The following is a 25,671-nucleotide window of genomic DNA, read 5'->3' as shown; positions in this document are numbered from 1 at the left end:
CAGGAATAACTCTGTAAGACAGTACGTTGGAATTTTTTATTATTATTACTATTTGTATTATTATTATTGCTATTGTTATTGATTGTCCTGATATTCCCTCATGATACAGCTCCTCATCCTCAGTACTTTAGACTTTTTGTACAATTTCATTATCCACAGCAAGTCCTACAAACTAGACTTTATAAGTCATTTGTATTGTACAATGTAAAACCAAAATGTACAATTGTTAGTCTCAAATGCTTCGGCAGAAATACGCAGTACGGCGAGCTCGATAAACAGCTCATGTTTTGGTCAATGAGCAATTGTGTGCTGTGTTTGCGACTCATAGCCGGATTTTGTACGCGACCCAAAGTTAATACTTATCCTGCTAAAAAACAAACACACACACCAAACACACACACACACTGAATCAGAGGCAGGTTTAAAAATGTAATGAAATCAATAAAAACATGTTTATTTGCAATCATGGAAATGTGTTATTTCTGATATAGAGCCCATTTTAGACTGAATAAATCTTATGGAGTTGTGGAAGGTTTCAGACAGCATGAAAAACCTCACCATATCACCCCCCCCCCCCCTTTTTTTTTTTTTTTACAGGTTTGTTCTAGTTGCTCCATCTACACTACGAATGGGAAATGAGGAAAATATTCTGCTGGAGGCGTTTGGACTTTCCGAGCCGGTCGTCGTTACTCTCTTGGTATCCGATTATCCAGAGAAAAATGTAACACTGCTCCGGCGAAAAGTCACCCTGAACTCTGATAATAATTACAGCGTCCTCAAAACCATAATGGTAATTCAGTTTCTGATTAACATAGAAGCAAATGAGCAGTGAACAAAACTTAATAAGCACAAAGCATTTTTACACAATAGGTATACGAAGGATAGACCTATTGTAAGTGCTCAAGAGAAACATGCACGGTAGCTCAGTAGTTAAGAACCAGGACTTGGACTAAGTGAGTTCAAATACTTGAGTTCGGAGCCCGTGAGCTCAACTGCTCAGTTTGAAGTCACATGGAGAAAGGTGTCTGAAATACACGAGAAAATTTTACAAAAAAAACAAGAAATAAACAAACTGTTAAGAGACATAAATGAAGATGGCCAAGAGTCTAAATAAGCAAGATCTAGATATGGAACGAAAAGTATAAGTCTTTGTATATAGAGTTTCCAAAAAATGAGAAGAGTTTTGCAATCATGAGAAACATCGTGTTGGTTGTGTGCTGCTGGAAATGGATCTGTGACAGAAACCCCTTGTGACTTGAAATGTCTTTGGCCAAGTTTCCTTTTTGAAATACCACCATAGGGAGGAAGTCGAGACTAACTTTCAGATTCTGTACATGGACTGGACCTGGACAAATAGAATACCTAATTCAATTTTACCCTAAAAAAAAAAGAAAGAAATAAACACTCTAAAAAATGTAAAAGAAAACGTATAAAATGGCATTAAAAAGTGACACCAACCTCCAACCTAAAGGCATTAATAGCCATTATAGTGTTTGGGTAACGAATTCCTCTTGTTGTAGGTGAACGCTTCCTCTTGCAGCTAGTGAGAAGAAGAACTTGCTTGCATGCATAAGTTCCAGATGCATCTTCAGAAGAAATGGGACAATCCTGGAATCAAGTGAACCTTCATCCTGGATTTGGAAAAGGTCAATCTTTCAGCTCCTGCATACTGTGGGTCTTAATGCATACTCCCTTCGGGCGAGAGGGTAATCTAAGAAACTGACAGTTGTACGGGTGAATACCTTTCAGAAAATGAAGGTGAATACCTTCCAGAAAATGCCTTCCAGTAAACGTACCAACTTATGTAACCAGCAATCTATTTCAAGCTGGATGAAAGATCTGTAAAAAGATGGAGGCCAGTTGGACCACACAGGTTTTTAAACAGGCTAGGGAAATGCCACCTGGTCTTGGTACTTTCCTTCTCTTGTGTTTTTTGAAAACAATAATAATGACTGTAAATGAGTTTAGCCCTAGGCTAGGTAAGACCTTATGAGTTAACCATTAGCCAGAAAGAAATTTGTTTGTTTTGTATTTGTTTTGTCAGATTCCTCCAAGAAAACGGCAGCAAGACCCAACAATCACAAAATATGTTCGGCTGCTAGCCGAGTTTGGACCCTTTCAACAGGTTGAGTACATCAGTAAAGTGTCTTTTCTTTCTGGATACATCTTCATCCAGACAGACAAGCCCATCTACAACCCAGGAGACACAGGTAGCTACTGTAAGACACAAGTGAAAGCCTGTCTCTCACTGTGAAATGTTTATCTCTACTCAGATTCAGACTAATATTTCATAATGCTTTACACTGACGATGGGCAATGACCAAAATCATGATTTATGGCAACACAGATACAGCTGATTTTTGTTTTTCTTATTTTATAGTGCGCTTCAGAGCCTTTGTTTCTAATCCAGAGTTTCAGGCTTTCAACAATACGATTTCTGTTGAAATTCAGGTATTCATTCTAATGCACTTTATTGAAAGACCATTTTGGAAGGTTGACACATTTTTAGTAGCTGTTGATCAAAGCCTAAAATGATCTATAAATGCTTAACTGCAGTGGGGATTGGAAGCATTGATGATCTCTGCTTTTTCAGAACGCTGACGGAATTACAGTCCATGCTAAATCTGCCGTCAGAGCAGCCGACGGCATTTACTCTGACACTTACGCACTGTCAAGTATGTATAGAAGTTGTGAAATATTTGTGTATTTACATTTATGAATCTTTTTTTCATTAATTTTTTTGCTTAACCGTGAATATTTTTACTATTTTATAGAGAGGGCAAGTGGAAAATTGTTGCAAAATTCGACGACTGGAGAAACAAGACATATAGTGCACCTTTTGAGGTGAAGAAATATGGTAGGTATAACAGATCCACTTAACTAGTGAAAATGGATCTGAACTAACTAGCTGGATGACAGATACTGTGGGAGAAATAAGACACTGTTCACAACAGTTTAATCAATTGAATCAAAAAGCAGATAAATCTGGTAGTAACCAATCACTATTGTGTGCCCATTTATTGTATATTTGCGTGAGCATGAATGAACATAGGAGATAAGGACAAAAGTTTGCTTTTTGAATTTTCTACATTTAGTCCCCATGTTATAATACATAAAAAACAATATATCTCCACTCTTCTTGGAAATTGCTCTAAAATTATTAACTAGTGTCATCATAAGTCAAGGTCTACCTGTACTTTTGTCTGTATAGTGAGAGATTAAAAGGAAATGACATTTTGAATAGGAATCACACTTCATTTTGGGAATACTAGTCTATTAGGCTAATGGAATGTAATTACTGTTTAATGTTCTTTTGTTTTGTTTACTGAACTTTTCCTGAAACATTTTTGCTCTTAGAGCTTCCAGCATTCAATGTCACGCTGGTACCGTCAAAGTTCCATCTGGGTTTAGAAGATAAAGAGTTGAAGGTGAAGGTGTATGCCAAGTAAGTGTCATCTTAGACTAATTATATTAACTGCAAAATGTAATCCATGAATATAAGAATGTATAAGTATAACCTTTAAGAGTGAAAGATGACGGCTTAGTTAGGTTATCCTTTAAACTGTAGGCTGGTTTAGATTACAGCATTTGGCATACTAGACTCTGATTGGACTAGACGAAATCACTAAAACATTCCCATTTTAAAATGCAGATTCTTTTTCCATTGTTCATTCTGTAACATTTTAGAAACCGCTTTTTTTCAACAGCTTCTCGTATCTATTCTCAGATATTTTTATGGCGAGAAAGTGGACGGTGTTGCTCACGTGGTGTTCGGAATCAAGAAAGACGGCATGAACAAACGAGTCTCCTATATGAAGCAAGTGAAAGATGTGAGTGCAATATAAAGGTCTTGCATAGGATCTCATTAATGAGAGACAAAGTTGAGGTGTAAATAGACTCTATACATTTTTTTTACATCATATAAAACTTTCTTGCTTTGATACCTTGATAGAAGAAAAAAAATCTGCTCAGAATGTCAGCTTTATTTTCTGATATTTAGATCTAAATGTCCTAAAAAGCTTTAAACATTGAACCGCTAATTTTTAGGTACACAGTTAGAAATAGATAAATGCCTTAAAGCATATAACATATGGTGTTGGCAGTTTGTTTTGAATCATGAGCAGATCCACACTTTTGTTTAGTGATCTGTATCTTGTAGTACGGCTATATTTCTGCTCTCAGAGTCTTCTTCCAGTGGTAGATCTTCACCACAGGCACCACCTGTCATCAACTGCTGGTGTTTTCCATGGGGAAAAAATCGGTTTAAAGTCTGGGTGTTAGTATACCAGGGGTTATTACTTTCTTGCTTCTGTTTTTCATCTCTGATAATTTGCAGCTGAATGGTGGGATTGCCACATTGACCGTTGATGAACTTAAGAAAGCATACCCTGATGTCAGACACTCAGAGGGCTTGTCTATATATATTAAAGCTTCTGTGTTGACCAGCACAGGTAAGATGACTATATTTTGTAATATCTCTTTTGGGGATATTTAGAGCTGATGAAAGATACAGGAGTAGATACACATGCTACTGTGTACTTGATTTTTGACGGTGTTTCCAAAATTACTTAGTAGGTTTCAATCAAATATAGATACAATATATTAATATTCTAAAACACATTAAGAGCACAATTGGCCATGTGAATTAGTACTTATCATGGTAAGTGTTTGCTTACGTAGTGTGTTAAAAGTGGTTTTCCGAGCATCCTTCTTCTTTCGGCTGCTCCTGTTAAGGCTCCACAGCAGATCATCTGTCTATATACTATCCTTTCCTCTACATCTGCCTCGTTCAAACCAACTACCTGCATGTATTCCCTCACCACATCCATTAACCTCCTATTTGGCCTTCCTGCAGACCCACCTCCACCTTAAATTATTTTGTCATTCCTACTGCACACTTCATTGCTGTGACACTGTCCTTATACATGTCCTGCACCACCCTCACATATTTCTCTGCCATTCCTGACTTCCCCGTAAAAAACCACAACTCCTCTCTCTGCACTCTGTTGTACACTTTCTCTAAATCCACAAACATGTAATGCAACCCCTTCTGACATTCTCTATACTTCTCCATCAACATTCTCAAAGAAAATATTGCATCTGTAGTGCTCTTCCTTGGCACGAAACCATACTGTTGCTCTTATCCTCTTAGCCTGGCGTCCACTACTCTTTCACTACATAACTTCATGGTGTAACTGATCAACTCTATTCCCTTGTAGTTACTGCAGGTCTGCACATCTCCCTTATTCTTAAAGATAGGTACCAGCACACTCCTTCTCCATTCCTCAGGCATCCTCTAACCTTCCAGAATCTTGATAAACAATTTGGTTAAAGACTCCAATGCAATCTCCTTCCACCGGTATGTCCTCTGGTCCTACTGACTTTTCACTCTTCATCCACTTAATCGCTGGTCTGACTTCCTCCTTACTAATCCTATCCACTTTCAGCTTCACCATCTCCACATCATCCAACCTTCTCTCTCTCATTTTTCTCATTCATCAGCTGCTCAAAATCCTCCCTCCACCTTCTTAACACACTCTCCTCACATCCTTTATTACACTAACTTGCAGCACATCCTTCCCAGCTCGGTCACTCTGCCTGGCCAGTCTGTACAAATTCTTTTCTCTTTCCTTAGTGTTCAACATCTCATACAGCTCCTCATTTTCCTTTGCCACATTCCTCCTCACCTGCTGCTTTTCTCATCTCTATGTCGATCCCAATTCTGTTTCTATGTTTTTATGGATTGCTCCAGGACTAATTTCATGTATTTATATATGAAATAATAATAATGTTCAATGCAGATAGTGTATAGTCCAGTCACTTCATCATCTATAACTTATTATCTTTTTAAACAATATCAACTTTAAATGACTGACAGTAAAGCCCATTTTGTCTTCTTTCCAAAAATATTTAAATTGTGTATGTAGCCCACACTGTTAACTTTAAAATATAGGTGGGTCATTTTCAGGTGTGAGTCCCAAAAGCTGTGGCAAAAGACAACAGGTTAAACCCCCCTCCATTGTTCCTGGTCTTAATCCCTTTTCACTTGGTCTCCTTAACACACAACATATCTATTTTTCTCCGCTCCATCTTATCAGTTACCTCTCTCCCTTCCCAGTCATAGTACCAACATTTAAAGTACCAACCCGAAACTCCACTCTCCTACACAATTTTCCTATCCCTGCTGTTTTGTTAGACGTCTTTCCCCTCTCCTTCTCCTTTTTTGGCAAACAGTTAGCGAACCCAATTTCGAACTGGTACCCTGTTGACTAAAATACCTGTGGTAGTCATTGGTAACCCGGGCCTCGACCGATCCGGTATGAATTTAGCACATTTTGGCACATGTTTTATGCTTGATGGCGTTCCTAACGCAACTCTCCATATTTATCCGGGCTTGGGACAGGCATTAAAGTGTGCACTGGCTTGTAAAGTCTATTGGCTATTGTCTATTGGCTCAGTTGATTTTCCAAGCTTCCTGTTCAACTTCAAGCATCTTTGGGTAAAATTTGCCAGATTTTTTGTCTTAGACATATTTGAGAAAGGGTTTTCCCATAAGCAGACTGACCACAGCTAACCCTAGATCCAGTACATCTTAATGTTTTGCACAAATGATTTACATTACACTTACTGGCAAATCTGAAACATACAGTAAGACACAAATATTCCTAAGTCTTTCCTATTACCAAAGCATATAATGCACATTTTTTTGTACATTTTTCAGGAAGTGAACTTGTGGAGGCGGTGAAGTCGGGCATCAAAATCATCTTCACACCATATGTTCTTGCCATTAAAGACACATCAAGGTTTTTTAAAACTGGCCTGCCATTTGACTTGACGGTACAACACTAACTCTTGTGAATATCAACCTACAGAGAATTGAACTGCTTTACACTTTTCATTTTCAATAATTGCATTTTGTGCCTCAGGTTACGGTCAGCCATCATGACGGGTCCCCAGCTCCGAATGTTCCAGTGAAAATCAGCTTCTTGACCACTCCTGTTAAAGTGCACAGTGGCACAATTAGAGTGTCCCTTAAAATGCCATATGACTTTACCACCAAGACTATAAAGGTGGGTGCAGTGGTGCAGTACTAAAAAATCCTACACAATGTAAAACGTACTATTACTTTTCAAAAACATTTTAGCTACTCAATTATTCAGAACAAGTTGTGAAATCTAACAGAAAGGACATCAGCATACCCTTCCTTAATTATGCATAGTAAATATGTTTTTACATTGTGCTTATTGTGGGGAGTGGTGGCTCCAGCGGTTAAGGTGCTGGGTTACCGATCGGAAGGTCGGGGGTTCAAGCCCTGGTATCGCCAAGCTGCCACTCTTGGGCCCTTGAGCAAGGCCCTTAACCCTCTATGCTCCAGGGGACCCTTACGAGAAAAATAAACCAAGGACCCTGACGTTGAAGCGACGTGGGGCCGCCTTCCCGTGGGCTCACCACCTGCAGGAGGGACCGTAAGGGACCGATGCTGAGAGGATTGGGCAGAAGTCAAATGCGGGGGCCTTGACAGCCCGATCCCTGGACACGGAGAAGTGTCTGGGGAATCTGCTTAGACTGCTGCCCCCGCGACCCGAATTACGGATAGCGGGAGAAGATGAAATGAAATTGTGCTTATGTTTACCTGCATGTATTTACATCTGAAATTACACTGCTAACTCTAACCCCTCGAACATACACCTACCACTATCACACCTTAGTGCCATTATGTGTTTCACGTTACATGAACACAATTTGAACGTAATATGATCATATAAAAAAATATATATATATATAATTCATTTTTATTTTTTTAATATACCACATCCTGCCATATGTGCCAAATCTGGAGGCACACAATTGTATAGAACGTTTTTGAATGCTGCATCATTATCCAGTATGGCAGTGCCCCTGTGCACAAAGTGAGCTCTATTAGGATATTGTTTACATGATTGGGAGAGGAAGATCTTGAGGGGCCTGCTTTAGAGCTCTGATCTTATTCCTCCTAAACACCATTGGGGATGGATTGAAACACTGATTGCACCCCTAGCCACCTTACCCTACATCAGTACCTGACTTTACAAAGTACCTAATTACTGGACAGGCATGAAAATCCTTAAGCTGAGGCATTAGGAAGGTCGGGTGCCAGCAGTGGACACACCTAGAACGCCTCGGAGGTCGGGAAAAGCCAGATGAAGTGGAGAGCGAGGCTCCAGGTGGCTGCCCCTAGAGGCAGTTCTCTGTTTGTCAAACAAGCCTTCGGGCTGACGTGATGAGGCGGAGTGACGGCCTCCGCCGAGTTCTGAGGCGGAGCGGCGGCCTCTGCCGAGACCACGACATCAGCAAAATCAAGGGCCAGGCGAACAACTTGGAGAAACCTGGGGGGTGAAACAACGTTGTCAGCAAGGCTTGGGTGTGCAGTGGTGACCTCGGCGGGACTGTGGAGCGGAGCAGTGGACCGGAGCCCTCTCTGCTGCCCTTTGCAAGGCTCGGGAATAAAGAGACGTATTTGTCGGGGCTTGGGAGTGGAGCAACATTCTTAACAGGGCTCAGGAGCAGAGTGCTGTCCTCAGCGGGGCTCGGGAGAGGAGTGACGTCCTCAGTGGGGCTGACAAGGCTGAAGGAGCGAGCTTGGCCAAGCAGACAGGCTGGGGGATGTGCTTGGTAGGGCAGACAGGTAGAGCGTTGATCTCGGCAGGTCGGGAGACCTGGGCAATACCCCCAGCCAGGCATGAAGGCTAAGGTTGGGAAGCCCCCCCAACGGGGCACAGGAGCCGGAGGGACAGCTGTATTAAGATGCCATCAAGAACCAATTGGTATGCCAAAGCTTGGGCATGAAGTGCCCTTAAAAACTTTTGGGTGTGTCAGTAAATTGCCAGTTTAGGGCGGGGCAAGCCTAACGTTTTGGTGCACCCGCTAGGTCCATGTTTTTGCCAGATTATTCTGTAAGGAAATACGATGAGTGGCGTGGACCCGAATGCAGGATTCAAGCAGAGTAATATAAAATGCAGTCTTTAATAAGAAAGAGGCAGAGGGGAAAACACAAGTTAAAAACAGATCTGAAAAAACAAGATTTTCTTCTCTAAAAGAATGCAGTTAGACAAGGCAAGACAGGCTTGTAGTGCACTCTTGCAAGTGCATTCAGCTCTAACAATATGTTTGTGTATATAGGCACAAATTAAGCTTCATCTAATTATTAATGCAACCATGAACCAGAGCATTTATAATGCCATTTTAACATATTCTCACCTGAAAAACAAACCGCGTATAAACAAAACATACTGCTGTTGCCAGTCAAAGCTGGTACTACCAGCAGAAGTTATACCCATAATAGTTTTTACAGCAGCGCCCCCAGGTCACAGGTGGATCAACTAGCGATTACAGGTTGAAGTAAACGTACAGAACTAAAGATGTACTCATGTAAAAGTACGCTGTTTTTAACCTACTTAAAAAAGTTAAATTCCTGAGAAAAACTACTCAATTACAGCAACGAGAGTAGGCTATGCTGCATTTAAAGACTTTCTTTGAATCAAATGGCAAAGCTTCACAATGCGTTATTATGGTCCCATGCTTTACATTTACAAATGTGACCAGTTTGGCTCTTGAATTACCTCTGTTTGCACAGCAGTCATATCCATTGTAGATATGTCACAAATTGTATTCATATTATCATAGATACACATATAGCATAACCTCTATTCTGCATTTCCTATTTGCTTGTTGCCCATCACTGCAGGTAAATACGGTAATCCCAAAGCTGAAGCCTGAGCAGCAGGCAAAGACTGAATGGTTGGTGGAGCCCTACATGCCTTTCAAATTGGTAGACCCAAACCAGCTTTAAATCACTGTAGACAAGAAGGAGGCAAAAGTAGGTGACACTGTAGACTTCCGTCTGCATCTCAGCCTCACCTCCAGCCAAGAAAGGATCAAACCTGAACAGCTTTCATATACCGTAAGAGACACAGTTTCACTCCTGCTATTTAGTTTTGCAACTCTCGCATTCACCTTCACTCACTGGTTTTTTTATTCTCTGTACCATGTCTGCAGGTGTTAAACAAAGGGAAGATAATCCGGGCAGGCAAAGTAAATTTAAGCAAGTATAATGCAGCCAAATTTTCCCTTCTGCTGACACCAGAGATGGTGCCTGCATTCCGCTTCGTGGCCTACTACATTTTACCATTACAGCATGACATAGATTTGATGGCCGATTCCCTTTTGGTGAAGGCGAAGAGCCAATGTTTGGGGTCGGTAAGTCAATTTGCATCAGAGTCTCTCATACACTGTGCACTACTTAGTGATTATTTAATAAAAATTTCACATTGAAAGCACTAGAGGTGTGCGTTTCCAGGAAGCCAGAGGGTGCAAATTCAATGCTACAGCATCTTATATCCAAGTAAATTATTAATGCACACCCAGTTATGCTATTTATTTGTTAAAAGTAGTTCCATGGTTAGTACAAACAAACCACAGCTTGGTGATTTTTTTTGTGTTTAAATGTTATGCACTACATGTCATATTCTGTATGAATGTGTATGTGCCAAATAAAATTTTCATTTTATCATGTTACCAAGAAAACAAGAAAAAGCAATCTTTTCATCCAAGACTTTTCTGTAGTGGAAAATTATCTGAACGTTACAAAGTGCTGACTCCTTCCATTATGATTACATGCATCTCTTTAGAAAAAAATGTGCATCATTCACCGTACTGCAGAAACAGCAGTATATATTTGTGGCAATGGTCACACAATTTCAACTTATTTACATGCCATATTTACAAAGCACAATAATGTCAACCTTAACACATTTACATAAATCTATTCTGTCACGCTTGCTTATGTCGGCTTTTTTGTAGCTCAAGGTTGAACAGTTAAGGGGTAAGGCGAAACAATCGTACTCACCAGGCGACAGCTTTAGATTTCAACTAAGGGGTGATCCTGGAGCGAAGGTCAGCCTTGTGGCCGTGGACAACTCCCTTCTCCTGCTAAGTAAGAGCCACCTCACACAAAAGAAGGTGACTAGTATTAGCACTATTTATAAAAAAAAAAAAGAAAAGAAAACTTGACAATTTTTTTATTAATTGTACAACTAATTCAGTTGTGTGCCAGCAGATTTGGGACACGCTGGGACAAGGGGATTTGGGCTGCTCTTCAGGTGGAGGGAGGAACAGCATGGGTGTGTTCCATGATGCAGGGCTGAATTTTCACTCAAGCTTCACGACATCAACAAATAATAATTTTGGTACATTTCTTTGTCTGCGTTTTCAATTTAAACATGTAATTTCCATTCCAATAGTGGAAATTCTTATAAGATTTACCTTGGTTTAGCTCCATGCTACTGGAAGCTCAGGAGGAGGCGCTGTGATTCAGTGATTCAAAGCAACAATCTGTGCAACCCGAAATTTACAAACTGATTTAGATACAAATCGTTTCATTTTTTTATAAGGGGATGTGATTTTTATGTATTGGGTCTGGAAGTTTTCCATCACAGGAAAGTATTGCAGAAATCTTGTTAGCAAAGGGGGCCAGCTAAGTTTTGTGGTCATTATGCAGTCATGTGATCAGAGCTTGCAACAACCAAATAAGGAGAAAATTGGGTTTAAAAAAAAGATATTTATGTTTCCTGATGTTACAATTTTGTTATGGTCATGATAAATGTCTCTAGGTTACGTATGTAACCCTAGTTCCCTGAGGGAATGAGACACAGCATCCCAACGCTTTGGGAACACGACTGCCTTGTCCATGCTCTGAAATAATGTGTGTAACCAGTCAAAATTAGATGCAGGCCTTCACCGGCGTGGTGACAATGCTTTGGGAACGAGTGCCCAATCTCGCCAGACTGACCAGTCCCTTACTAGTGTGTAAGGGCACAGCCAGGTTGAAGGACAGAGGGGCCAGGAGTGGCACTGTGGTCCAGGTTGTAAAACTGGACAAAGGTCAGTGGGGTGGACCAGCACGCAGATACCCTTTGGCAAACTGTCCTCGGAGGAATTCCAGCACTGAACCGGGCACCATAAAAAGAACAGGCACTATCTGGTGGCATACGACCTCCTCGTGGAGGGAGCTCTTAAGTGGAGAATGGTCTCTACCCCCTCGGTCACAGCCTCAGCCACCGCCTCCACAACTACCTTGGAGCCACAAGGAGGAGAAGGACTCCGTACCGGCAAACTCTCTGCAGAACTCCCAGAAGCAGCGCGGTGGAGGGGGAGCATACAGACACAGCCTCAGCCATGCCTGAGCCATGGCGTCCAGCGCCAGTGGGGCTAGAGAAATTGAGAACCAGAGGGGTCAGAGCGGCGTCTCTTGAGATGCGAACTGATCTACCTGGGCTTTGCCGAATTTCTCCCTAATCTGCTTTACCACATGAGGGTGGAGCCGCCATTTCCCGGGTCTTAACACCTGCCTCAACAGGGTGTCTGCTGCTTTATTCAACCAACCCGGGATGTAAGCTGCTCTCACTGAGAGGAGCTTCCGCTGTGCCCCTAGTGCGCCAGCCTGTACAGGGGCATGAGCACAGACCTTCTTGATGGTTGATGTAAGAAACCACCGAGGTATTGTCCGTACGGATCAGCATGTGGTGATCTCTGAGGTCCGGGAGAAAATGCGGAAGCACGGCCAGCATCTCTAGGCAATTGATGTGCCAAAATATGGTACCCTTCCCATAGACCTTGGGCAGAGCAACCACTCATGACCGATCCCCACCCCTTGAGGGACGCATCCGTTTTTAGCGTAACGCGACGACTGAATTTGATATGACGCCAAGATAGGTGGTTATCTGTAATGGAGAAAGCACACTCTTCCCGCCATTCAGCCGAAACCCCTGAAACTTCATGTGAGCGGGAACAACATCTCAATGCCGGACTGCTAACTGCTCTGATCAAGCCAATGTCAACCAATTTTTGATATACTTGAGGATGCAAACCTGAGCATTTTGTAAAGGTGCGGGGTGAGAGGGCAAGGCCAAACGGAAGAACCCGATACTGGTAAGCTTCGGCCCCGAAAGCTGCACTGAAGCACCTTCAGTGGCAGGGTTAACAGACCAGGTCCCTGAGAGGGCCGGGACAGGGCGAGCACCAGATAATGAGGTGCAACAGCTGGATTCTCAGAATCCAGCTGTTGCACCAGATAATGAGGTGCAACAGCTGGATTCTCAGAATGTCCTATGTAAGGACTTTTACGTCAAAGCCCTCTTATTGAAGATGACAGTTCTTAGATCTGTCACTTCACGGGGCTTTAAAACAGAGTGCCATGCAGAATACCTGGTAGGAGAAGTGCGAGACACAACGCTCTGTTTCTGTACCTCCTGATGGGAGGTTCGGTGGGTGGAGGTTGGGGATGTGCCTGCCAAGCCGGCCCATGACAGCAGCATGGGAGGTACTGCCGCCTGTTTCTTACTCTCCTGAAAACTATCCCTGTCGGACATTCCCGAGATTGTAAGCCAGAGGTGCCTCTCTGTAGAGACAAGGGCAGCCATGGCCCGGCCAATGGCCCTAGTGTTGGCCCGGCCAATGGCCCTAGTGTTCTCTTTAGTGGTTCTGAGAGCCAGTGAATATGTGCAGTGTGGCATATACTGAGGATCACAAGCAGGAGGTGTTTGTACAAGCTAAATCCTCTGTGCTCATCCCCTACACTGTAATTCCGCTGAAAACAGGAGAGCTCCCCCTGCAGGTCACCGCCATGTCACGCACTGGACAGGACGCTGTCCGGAAAACTCTCCATGTCACCACGCTGGTGACAGCCCGCGTCCAATTTTGACTGATTACACAAAAGAGCGTGGACAATACAGTCATTTTCCCAAAGCGTTGCGACACAGCTCGAGTTCCTATAAGGGAACCACCCTAACAATATACTGTACATTCCCAATTCTTAAAACATTTTATTGCATGCTTTTTACATATTTTTTTCTATCCTGGCACTAATGTCATCCCTGTCTTCTGTCCTCTGTATTGTCCTGACCATTATTCCATTCCTGGACTATCTGGACCTCTTTATTGTCCTGGCAGTGGTCCTGGTGTTCCTGTCACTGGCGGTGGGCTTTTTCATGGTCTTCCAGGTCCTGTAGGTCCTGCAGATCCTCAAGGTCATAGACGTCTAATGGGTTCAGCAGGTCGTGTAGGTCCTCAAGGTGCTGAAGCTCTAATAGTTTGGGCAGGTCCTGAAGTTCTGGCAGGTCCTGTAGGTCCGGCAGGTTTTGCAGGTCAAGTTTTTCATCAGCAACATGGAGTGAGTGATGAGTATTATGATGAGCTAAATGACATTTATGTACGCACCAAGTTCTTTGAGTCATGGCTGTGGACTGATGTCCAACTTCCTGAAACCCCTGGGCCAGATCGGTAAGCATGACCTTTTTGTTTTGTTGCTTTTAAATAGTATTACACAAATAATTGTACATGCTCTTAACCAAATGGTTAGTTTTAGAACAGAAACCTTTGACAGTTATTAGTTTTTCTTAAATTTACTTAAAGCAGGCACGGGATAACAATATTACAAAAAATATACCACTGTAGTCAGTAAGAGTGACAAGACTGGCCTGAGATGGAACTTAGCAAAATGTTTAGTTGTAAGGGGAAATCACAATGATGGTCTTCAATACAGTACCAGAACCTTGCATATTAGTTTACTATACATACCATACTATATTTACTTCTTTACAGATTGGCAGTTGCACAACTGGTGTCTGTTCTCCCTGACAGCATCACTCAGTGGGGGATTCTGGGGATCAGTGCATCAGCTAGCACAGGTAGACCAAATTTTCAAATCAATTTCCTCATGTTATGTCCCTATTTGATCATCTAGCTACGTGCCTTTGTCTGTGTCAGGTTTCTGTGTAGCTGAGCAGTTCAATGTCCGGGCATGGAAGCCGTTCTTCATCAAACTGCTTCTTCCTCGCACCGCAGCCAGAAACGAACATGTTGAGGCGAAGGCCATGCTGCACAACTACATGAGCAAGGGCCTGAAGGTAACCTTAGAATGTTTCATGATGTTCTCTGTGCATTTCATTGTAAGAGTGTCAGAATATTTCACACTGGCCATTTAATATGTGTTTGTGTAGGTGCTGGTGGTCTTGTCAAAAATGGTGAATATGTGCAGTGTGGCATATACTGAGGATCACAAGCAGGAGGTGTTTGTACAAGCTAAATCCTCTGTGCTCATCCCCTACACTGTAATTCCGCTGAAAACAGGAGAGCTCCCCCTGCAGGTCACCGCCATGTCACGCACTGGACAGGACGCTGTCCGGAAAACTCTCCATGTAGTGGTGAGGCTTGATATGGAAAAGAAGTAAAAAAAAAAAAAAAAAAAAGAAGTGAAAAAGTTGCCAAAAAGTGCACACACACATACATTATATACAGTATGTATATATATATACAGTGGTGAAACGGTCAGGGTCATGGGCAGCCAAGGCTTGTTGAAGCACGTGAGGAGCAAAGGCTGGCCCATTGGTAAGATCTTGAAGTTAATGCAATTAATGGTCAACTGGTCAGGACTGTTTTGGCAGCAAAAGGGGGACTAAGACAATATTAGGCAGGTGGTTATAAAGTGATATAGAGCAAATATGTATATGGTATGGTATATGCGTTTTTTATTTCTTGCTGCAGATGGAAGGCATTCAGAAGATAAATGTGATGAGTTTTGTGTTGAACCCTGCTGATAAAGGAGACAGTGGTAAGATCACTTCCTGTTACCTTAGTTTACTATGCGTTCAGAGACTGAATCTAATCTTTGCGTGTTGGATCCTCAGGAGGAAAGCAGCTGATTCAGGTGAAAAGAGCTACATTGAGTTCTGTGGTTCCCAACTCTGTTCCCAAAAGATTTGTCAACATCAGAGGTAAAATAATGTTACTCTCTGGCTCCACTGTCTTCACTGAACCCTTCATCTCATTTCCGTGTGTGTTTTAGGTAATCTGTTGGCTGACAGCCTTAATAACTCCATCAGTCCGGACTCGCTGGCGGCGCTGATCCAGATGCCCGGAGGCTGTGTGGAGCAGAACTTGGCTAGAATCATGCTCCCGCTCATTGCCGTTCATTATCTGGACCGCAGCTCGCAATGGGAGAGTGTAGGAATCCAGCGCAGGGAGGTCGCCATCTCATACATAAAGACTGGTAACATTGAGGGATGGTGTAAATTCAATGTCTGCTTTTATAAAATATATTAGAGATATGATAGTGGTGTAGCCACTGAAAAGCATTCAATATAGAATTCCTAAAAGTATTTAGAGGTTTACAGATGCAATAGTTATTTTTTAAAGATTTCTTAGTGCTACAGACAATCTGGGAATTAAATCGAACTTGATGAATAATTAAAGCTCTGGTCTCAGCAAAGGTGTGGCTAGGAAAACCCATTTACAAACCACAGTGAGAAACACTGTTTAAAATTTACATTCCTATGCAAATTAAATAAAATAAAGCTTGGAACAAAAGCTGTTGCTTTATAATTAAAAATAATCATAAATAATAATAATGATTATAAACAGTAGAAAAACAATTGACACCTTTGCTGCTTGGCCCCCTAATAATCTATCTCTGCTTCTGTCTTAGGCTACGAGAACCAGCTTCATTTCCGTAAATCAGACAAATCGTATCCACCATATAAGAATGAAGGAACCAGCACCTGGTATTTATCCAATTTATATATGATTGATGATTTATATATGAAATGTGATTTGGTCCTTTGGCTCGTTTTAAGGTCATCTTCCTCCTCACTGTGTCACAGGATCACAGCGTTCATGGTGAAGGTGTTCCCCATGGCTTATCCGTTCATCACGGTGGATATGCAGAACATCTGTGGCCCACTGCTCTACCTGCTCAAACACAAGCAGCTTCCATCTGGAGCGTTCAAGGAGGACAACCCGGTCTATACCACCTCCATGAAGGTGAGAAGAGAGAACGTTTTGACAAATGGGAAAATCCTGTGCAGTATGTAGAATCGTTTTTTCATGAGTATGAAAGGTGACTTTTCTACATGAAAGTATAAGAATTAATAAATTTTTTGATTAATAATTAAATTGTTTTATGATAACTATAATATATAAAGGCAGGCTTTGATTAAACTTCCAGGATGGGGGGGCAGAAAACACATTGCATTGGTTGTACTGACTGTGTGTGTGTGTGTGTGTGTGTGTGTGTGTGTGTGTGTGTGTGTGTGTGTGTGTGTGTGTGTGTGTGTGTAGGGAGGTCTTCAGGGTGCTGAATCCATGGAAACTCTGACTGCGTTTGTATTGATAGCATTGGCTGAAGCTAGGAGTGCTGTTAAATGCAGCGATTCACAAGTAAACACAGAGGTGATTCTCACACACACACACAGTATATGATCACATAAAAACATGCTGTTAAACATCCTATTACAGTAAAACCCCGTTGGACAAGTATAATTCGTTCATGCAAATTGCTCGTAGGTCCCTTTGCTTGTACGTCGAACTAATTTTCCCCATAAGAATGAATGTAAAAGCGATTGAATCCGTTCCGAGACTTAATTCTGCACTTAAAAAGTATGTGTAGCCTACAAACAAATACACCGTATACTGTAATATAAACATAATTTAACACTTACCCATGTGGTTAGTGGTTGATTGAACCATGATTGTAACCTTCTTGGTTTCAATAGTAATTCTATTTACTTTCTTTTTCCCAGCACCATCACCGATTTTCTCGGGAGACATTTTTCAAGATTTGTAGTGAAATAAAAATATAGCACTAAAAAAAGTTAAGTTTTTGCTGCACTGAACAACGAGAGCGACTGAGCGATACGTCATCAGCTAAGCGACTGATGCTACCCACAACCAAAAGCGGGGAACCGTCAGTGTGGGTTTGCTCGTGCCTTCGAAATTTACTCGTAAAATAGGGTAAGATTTTGGGAGCAAGGTCGCTCGTATCTCCATTTGCTCGTACTATTAGCTGCTTGAACAACAGGGTTTTACTGTATTATGAACCAAACATTGTGTTGATTCTGTTCTTCTTTAATAACTGATGTTCATGGTACCGTATTGAGACCACTGGATCGCTGTTCTTTACAGTTGCTTTTCCAAAGAGCAGGAGCGTATCTTAAGGAGCGGTACCACCAGCTGCGCAGGCCGTACTCTGTAGCAATTGCGTGTTACGCCCTGGCTGTGAGCAATCAGGGCTGCACGAAGAACGTGTTGCTGAAATCCGCATCAGCAGGTACTCATGGACTCAACTTGCAGTCTGTACATTTACCGGTTTTCTTTCTTTGTGAGGGCGTCAGTAAAATTCTGGTCCTTTTGATTGCAGACCGTAAGCACTGGCCAGACGCAGAAAACACGTTCTTCACACTGGAGGCGACAGGTTACGCACTGCTGGCCCTGCTTAAAGGAGGCCATGTTCAGGAGGCGGCCGCTCCGTTCCAGTGGCTGAATCAGCAGCGTCGGGTCGGGGGAGGATTCGGAACCACCCAGGTGTTGATTATTAGTGAATTTCAAATTAACTATTGTCTTGTAGGGATTCTTCAAATATGAAGAGGAGATACTTAGCAACTAAGCCATTAATCTATAATTGCAAGTGGCACTTTTCACCAAATTCCCTTCCTTTTCTTGTAGTCCACCATGGTGGTACTACAGGCTCTGTCCGAGTACCTGGTGAAGAAACCTTCTCCAGCTGACATGAATTTGAAGGTGGTTCTCAGAGTTCCCTGTCGCTCAGATATTCACCAGGCCTTCACCAAACATCTGGCTCATGTGGCATATTCCTTCTCGGTCAGCGATCTTTTAACTAACTATTCCTGTTTAAATGGTAAAAGTGTGTTTGTGTGTGTGTGTATATATATAAATATATACATTTTGCCACACAGGTTCCTACAGATCAGGACTTCTCAGTAATGGCCTCAGGAAGTGGTCAGGGGATCCTGGAGGTATGCTCCCGTTAAACCCAATTATTAGCTGCAAAATTCTTCTGTTTAACTATTTTTTGTCTCGCTCCGCAGGTGGTAACTGTGTATAACGAGTTGCCTGATGTACACAAGAAGAGCTCCTGTAAGGGATTTGAGCTGAACGTCTCTATTTGCAAGAGCAATGGTGCGTCTAACTTTAATTAGACCTGCAGGATTACTGATGTCAAAGATATCTAATAAAATGTCTTGAATATAAAACATAGTACAATGTAAACACCAAACACACCAAAAATAAAAAGGTGATGGTCATGAATAGTATTAAGTAGGTTGTTTTCAGTGTTTTCAGTCAATGATTTGTGTGTTACAGAGAAGCCTCCAGCAGAGGTTGAGAAGGTGTATAAACTCAGTATCAACGTAAGGTAAGCCATTACCTTGTAAAGTATATCTTCATCTATCAGGTTTGGGCTCCTACTTCCTAAACAATTGCCTCCAACTTTGTGGTAACAGTTTGGGGAAAAAGCATGTATGGCTCGACATAGTGGGTCAGATGCCCCAGTACTTTTGCCTGTATAAGAATGTGTTCTGAGTTTTTTTTATATTGTGTGTTTTGCCTGATCAGAGCGTTGGAGCAGCATGAGGTGCGCATGGCCGTGTTGGACATCAACCTGCCGACAGGCTTTGAACCAGAGACCTCCGACCTTGAGCTGGTGAGAAACTGAACATGCAATATTTTGTCCTATCCAAGAATGAAAGTTCAAATTACATTAAAAAAGATGATTCAAAAATTACAGCAATTTCAAAGATACAACATTAAAAAACATCAACACTCCAGGCAAAACTAAAAAGGCATGACAACAAATCCACAAATTTAAAGGCAAGAAATCTTATAATAATAATCAATTAGAGTCGACGACAAAAATGACTGCAAAATCAAACAGCAAGACCAAACAGGCAGCATCATGCATCATACAGCAAACACAAACACACTACCGTCACTACAACAACAAAAAAACACAATCAAGCTCAATGTCACTGTGTGTTTGTGTATTGACAGCTGACCAACGCTGTGGCTCGCTACATCAACAATTTCCAAGTGGTGGACAATCTGAGCGATCGAGGTTCCCTCATCATTCATCTGTTCAAGGTAACATGGAGGACTATGTGCTGATCATCACACTTTTTATTAAAATGCTGTAATAATGTACTCCATGTGTGTGTGTGTGTGTGTGTGTGTGTGTGTGTGTGTGTGTGTGTGTGTGTGTGTGTTCAGGTCTCCAACAAAGAGGCAGACGTCATTACATTCAGGCTGAATCAGAAATTTAAAGTGGGCCTCCTGCAACCGTCTACAGTTACTGTCTACCAGTATTACAATCCAGGTACACATGAGACTGGATATTTCTACACCTTTACACACTTCTGCATGTTTGATCCAGCTGAGAGTTAAACTGTGTGTGTGTGTGTGTGTAGATAAACGCTGCAGCAGGTTTTACACTCCACCGGAGGACAAGGAGCAGCTCAGTCAGATCTGCAAAGGCAACGTTTTCCACTGCACGCAGGGTAAAAAATACACCCACACACACACTGGAGATTTTTAGTGACTTGTTAGCACTTCAGTAATTACGTAACATTAATTACGTTACACACATTAGTCTGCAAAGTAAAAAGACAATTTATAGCTATTATTGATCTAATGTAGATCTGCCCACCCTATTACTAGTGAACAGAAGTGTTTGCTCTCTTCTGATACTTTTATAGACTGACACTTATTCATTTTGCTAACTGTTATCAATTTCCAAAACACGCTTTCTTCTCTTCTATTTGCTGCTCAAGTTGTTCCTGTGAGGGTGTTTATGCAATCTGTAATACTTCACTTCATGTATATGCCCACCAGAGGGGGCACTTTGGCTACAATACACCTTGTCTCAACAACTTCACCTGGGTCTCATTTACAAAACTGTGCTAGGATCCTTACTAACATTGTAAAACAAAATAAAAAAATAAATTAAAGGTTAAAAAAAAATATTCAAAAGTCATATGCACACCTGTAAGCAATGTTCATAATTGTTATAAAATCAAAGATCACCTATACGTGTGCGTATGTGAATCAGCCTGATATTGCACCCTGTCCATGCCCAGTTTATCTTTTTATGCTGATCCATATTTATGAGTCTGGCATGCAGTTGTTCTTTCGTTACAATGAAAAAGGCAACAGGTAAGAAAAACTTCTCAAGACAAATAAAAACATGATTTGTTAACCACAACAGCAGGATCACTAATAAAGAGAAGCAGTGTGACTGTCAGTGGACAGAACTAAAGAAAAAGTGGTCCGATCTGAAAGTATACTATCTTTCTACTCCTTTCTATAAATAAACAAATATGTTTTCAAACGGTGCCCTTATAGCAATATGAATGCAGCCAACTGCGCCAATTACATTGACACAGGTGGCAGTAATCTTTATTCGGCATCCAAACAGGAAAACTGGAAAGGATAGAACTGCAAATATATAAAGCAAGCAGCTTTTCCAACTACTGCGATCATTACTAGCGGACTCGAGTAGCTTTTTTCAATCATGGCTGCTAAGTTGCAAAGACAAGAGCAAGAATGACAACGAGCGTGTTCTCTTTTCCATCCCACGTTAATTCACTAAGCTAATTAGCTAATCGGATTCGCTTTCTTGCCGACGAACTCCGCTGCCCGACATCCGAGAGATACAGTAGATAAAACGTTACTTCAGTAAAAGTATCCCTTAAAACTTCCACTTTAGTAAAAGTAGTCTTTAAATGTACTTAACTATCCAAGTACTATAATTTATTAAGGCTATAATGTTTCTTATTATTATTTATATCACAAGACTCTTTCAGTTTATGTGAAAAGACTCTAAGGTTACTCTTAACACACTGATGTTGACACTGATGCTGAATTTTATGTCCGTGCTAAGTAGATACCACCAATGGTGGTTCCTCTCTGTTTCAGCTACCGTACACAATTTTTGGCTAATTGTAGCCATAAGATACATGCAACAAATATATCCTTATATGTCTTTTAAATTAGCCTTTTAAGCTGCACTGGAGATTCCCCCTTAATGAACCGAGCTCGGGACCTATTTAGTACAATCACATGAAACCTTTATAAAAAAACCTCAATTAAAGGTAACCCAATCAATTAGTGCTATTTTAATTACAATCCAACTAGACTAGTAAAGTTATAATTGTGGAGAATGAGAAGAAAAAAGAACAAGAGAATGAGCGTGTAACATTTGGAGAGAGATTGAGCGTATAACATTTGGAGAGAGAATGAGAATATAACATTTGGAGAGAGAATGAGAATAAATTTTTGGAACTGTATTGTTAGTGAGCTTTTAACCAGTAGTTTAGGCTACAGTCACGGGTACAAAAACCTGGTAACCAGTGCACTAAATGGAAAGGCTTGTGTTGTTTACTAAATGTTTAATTTAAGCAATTTTCTGTATCACCTCTTATTAACTAAGAATGACATTTTATGACATAAAAAAAAGGGGGGGGGGGTCATATTGGCATCGGCCAGATAAAAACGATCTCTAGTTACGATAACCCCAGAGTTGTTGGAACCTGTATTTAAATCAGGATGGCATGGTTCTGTGTTGCCCTCTCTAATACTGGACCCAATTCAGCACATAGATCCAAGAGCACAGCTCTAGGAAATCTAAATCAGCTTATTAGACAATCAGCATTATGAGCCAAAACAACTGTCATGGTCCCTGAAGGCTCTTTCTCTCCTTAGTTTTTCATTGGTGTAATCTGGCAGCAGTGCTATTATGCAGCATTATGAACAGGATTTATATATTTATAGCAATTAGAGTAATCATTAACAGCTTGCCAAAATCACAGCATGAATAAGTGGTATCCTCCACGTTGAAAGCACTTTGATTTCTGTCTTTTTCTCCTGTCTGGAGACAGCATTATTTAAATCACGCATTTAAGTTGCCCAACATAACTATTCTTTCTTGCCTTCAGGTACAGGTACACTCTGGGAAAGAAGATGTGGGCCGTCACCAGCCAAGTGTAACGCAAGGAGCTGAAGAACTACTCATCGGAATTGTGAAACACTGACTGCCGGACCTGAGAAACACCACACACGGGGTTGTCCATGTTGTCTTCAACACACACCCGTGCTTTATGATATACATTTGTGCTTGTGTGCGTGCTGAAGTGTCTATTTTACATTCAGAATCTGTAGCATAGTGAACCGTTTCCTATACAAACAGCACACGGATCTAAATAAAGCTTTACATTAACACTGATTTGTCTGCTCCGTTCTGTCTGACTGGAAATCAAAAGTCCTCTACTGTGTGTCGTTCTATTCTGTTCTTTAAACAGGTTAAAGATTAGTGAGGGTGCGGTGTTTACTCGTGGACAGTGTGTTGACATTAGCCCGGGTTGATTTAGAACGCAACACAGACTTGGTGTCTTCCCCAGGCCTATTTATGATGAACGGCCATCTTGGATCTGCTGCCCTACTTGTCTGGGGTCAAGAGAAGGAATGTTTCCACCGCAAGAACTTTTTTAGCAACGTGCCGCGTTTCCACAAGGGCCGAAGCGGACAAGATTTTTAAAAAAAATTTTATCTAAAGGCTATTAATATTTACCTCATGGACTTTTGCCATCTTTCAATGATTAAAGAAAAAATAATCTGGCAGGGAAGATGTTCATGTGACCCTCATGTCAAATATTCTGATCCAAATTTGGGCAAATAGTTAGCTCTAGTGGCACTTTCGGGTCACATTTGGGCTGAATTTGGAATTTTGGGCATAACCACAAATCACTGGATTCCCACTGAAAAGAAAAGCTACTTCTTCTAAAAATTTTGGCAAATCCAAACCAAATATCATTTGGCAGACATCATCTTCAGAGTGTCACAAAAGTTATTGCAAGAGTTTCTTATGCTCCAAACAGTTTGCTCGTAATCGACCAGTATACTTGACAGCAGCGCCGCTGAACAGGAAGTGTTGAGCAAAGCAAAGGCCTTGACATGAGACTATGCATCATACTTCTAGCTAGTGCCACCTATCAAAATTACAATAGCATGCTATTAATACTTACTTCTAACTGCCATCATTGCTGCTCCTCTATACTGTGTACAATCTGCACCAGATTTTGCTCATGTCATCAGAAGACCTGTCAAGAAAAGACGTTTTTATATTGAAAAAAAAGTGCAATGTTGGAAAAAATAAATAAATAAAAAATAAGATACATAAATAAATACCCTAAATGTTTCATGACTAGGCCAACTCCTGTTAAAGGACTGTAATATAAATCATTTTTCCTTGTATCATTTGATGAATTTGTGCTGATTTCACACTTCTTTTTCGCCCTGGAGTATGATTAAATATACACCCCAAAATCTGAACTTCCTGTCCACTATCATGGATTTTGTCAAATTTAGTTTTTTGCTCTATAACAAATTTGCTAATTGTTTGCTCGTAATCGGAAAACAAACCAAACAGCAAAGTCGCCAAACAGGAAGTTAGGCTATATCGCAGCAAAGACTTTGCACGTTGACATGAATCTTAATTGGCATTTTTTGGACCATGACCTGAGGCTATGCAAGAGCAACAGCAATCAAAACCACAGATCAGTGAAGCAACACGCATCACAGCAAAAGCAGCTCCACCAATACCCTGTGCACATTTGTTTGTGTAGACCTTTCGTCCTACAATGTGTGGCCAAAAGAGCTGATGAGTGAATCTACAAAACACTCTTGAATCATATGTATATAGTAATGTCTCTGCTTTCTTGTGATTGATTGGGCAACAGCTGTAAACTGACCATGAATGTGTGGCGCACAGAGTCCAAGGGCCTGGTCCATAAAAATGCTGCTTGCAGCTTTAATTACATTCCGCGCTGCCAAGCATTATTTAGTTAGGCAGTTGTGCAACTTGTCACTTAAATTAATTAATTAATTTTCAGGTGTAACTTGTTACCATACTGCAGAGGCCCTAAACCACGGGTCGCAACTCAGTACCAGGCCGTGAAGAAGTTGCCAAAAGATGTTTTGGGAAAACATGACCCTATTATTCATTGTGGGTTTTTTCTCTATATAAAAATTTACATAAAGCACAATCATTTCCACACAATAATCTAATTATTTGAATGAGTGTTAAACATACATCCCTCAAAGATTTTTTTGTGGAAAAGGTAAGAAAGAACTAAGCAATGATGATAAAGAGAGAGATAACTAATGACAAAAATGTTGCTGATGAGAGAAAAACTGCTGCATTATTTACATTTTAAAAGTGCAAACAGGGCAAGAGCATCTGCTGAAAGCCACTATGCCTGTTCACATTACAGCACTAAAAGCCTTAAACTTGATATAAAACTAAGAAACTCTTTACTACTGCAGAAAGATTTATTTTGCCAGCTGCAAAAGACATTTACTGTGAAATGTACAGTGAACCTGCAACAAACAAAATGGGCCAGAAGTATATAAATGATTGTTCTGGCTGATATATGGATACACACACATACACACAATCAGCAAGAATATTTTCAAAATGAAACTGATCAGTGGCATACAAAAATTTGTATTTGCCATAATATACCAGGGGTGGTATGTTGTTGTTTCCTCAGATGACCAGTAGAGGGAGAGATTTAATCAAATTCTATTTCATCAGGGTCTGGTTTTTATTTTATAAATCATTTGAGATTCATGTGGTTTGTGTTGATACAGAGCTGCATACAGCTCTCGAGTGCACACTACTGAACACACACCACCTGAATCCACACCACAAAATGCACACTACTGAATATACACACCACTTAACACACCACTGAATCCAAATTCCCGAACACCCACTACTGAACAAAAACC

The 25,671-nt window shown here is 41.1% G+C and overlaps 1 protein-coding gene across 1 annotated transcript; it reads left to right on the top strand.

The window, feature by feature from the left end:
* The first annotated feature begins 295 nt into the window (after positions 1 to 295).
* LOC310731600 (complement C3-like) lies at positions 296 to 23,104 on the top strand. The gene is given in 40 exon segments (XM_083551255.1): positions 296 to 351; positions 598 to 790; positions 2,045 to 2,210; positions 2,381 to 2,451; positions 2,594 to 2,687; positions 2,777 to 2,857; positions 3,358 to 3,445; positions 3,728 to 3,830; positions 4,337 to 4,451; positions 6,722 to 6,837; positions 6,927 to 7,070; positions 9,725 to 9,826; positions 9,830 to 9,940; positions 10,036 to 10,236; positions 10,840 to 10,998; positions 11,096 to 11,305; positions 11,769 to 11,919; positions 12,087 to 12,240; positions 13,543 to 13,714; positions 13,841 to 14,316; positions 14,638 to 14,723; positions 14,803 to 14,942; positions 15,036 to 15,239; positions 15,580 to 15,646; positions 15,723 to 15,809; positions 15,881 to 16,084; positions 16,520 to 16,595; positions 16,695 to 16,854; positions 17,152 to 17,284; positions 17,942 to 18,139; positions 18,230 to 18,393; positions 18,535 to 18,690; positions 18,786 to 18,845; positions 18,918 to 19,008; positions 19,192 to 19,243; positions 19,444 to 19,531; positions 19,879 to 19,968; positions 20,095 to 20,200; positions 20,292 to 20,381; positions 22,818 to 23,104. Coding segments are annotated over 39 exon segments (5,193 nt in total). The 5' UTR covers positions 296 to 351; positions 598 to 628; the 3' UTR covers positions 22,883 to 23,104.
* The last annotated feature ends 2,567 nt before the right edge of the window (positions 23,105 to 25,671 follow it).

This window comes from Silurus aristotelis, assembly GCF_946808225.1.
Source record: "Silurus aristotelis genome assembly, chromosome: 9".
Classification (NCBI taxonomy): Eukaryota; Metazoa; Chordata; class Actinopteri; order Siluriformes; family Siluridae; genus Silurus; species Silurus aristotelis.
The sequence above is the reverse complement of the archived record's forward strand: the minus strand, read 5'-3'. Positions and strand labels throughout refer to the sequence as shown.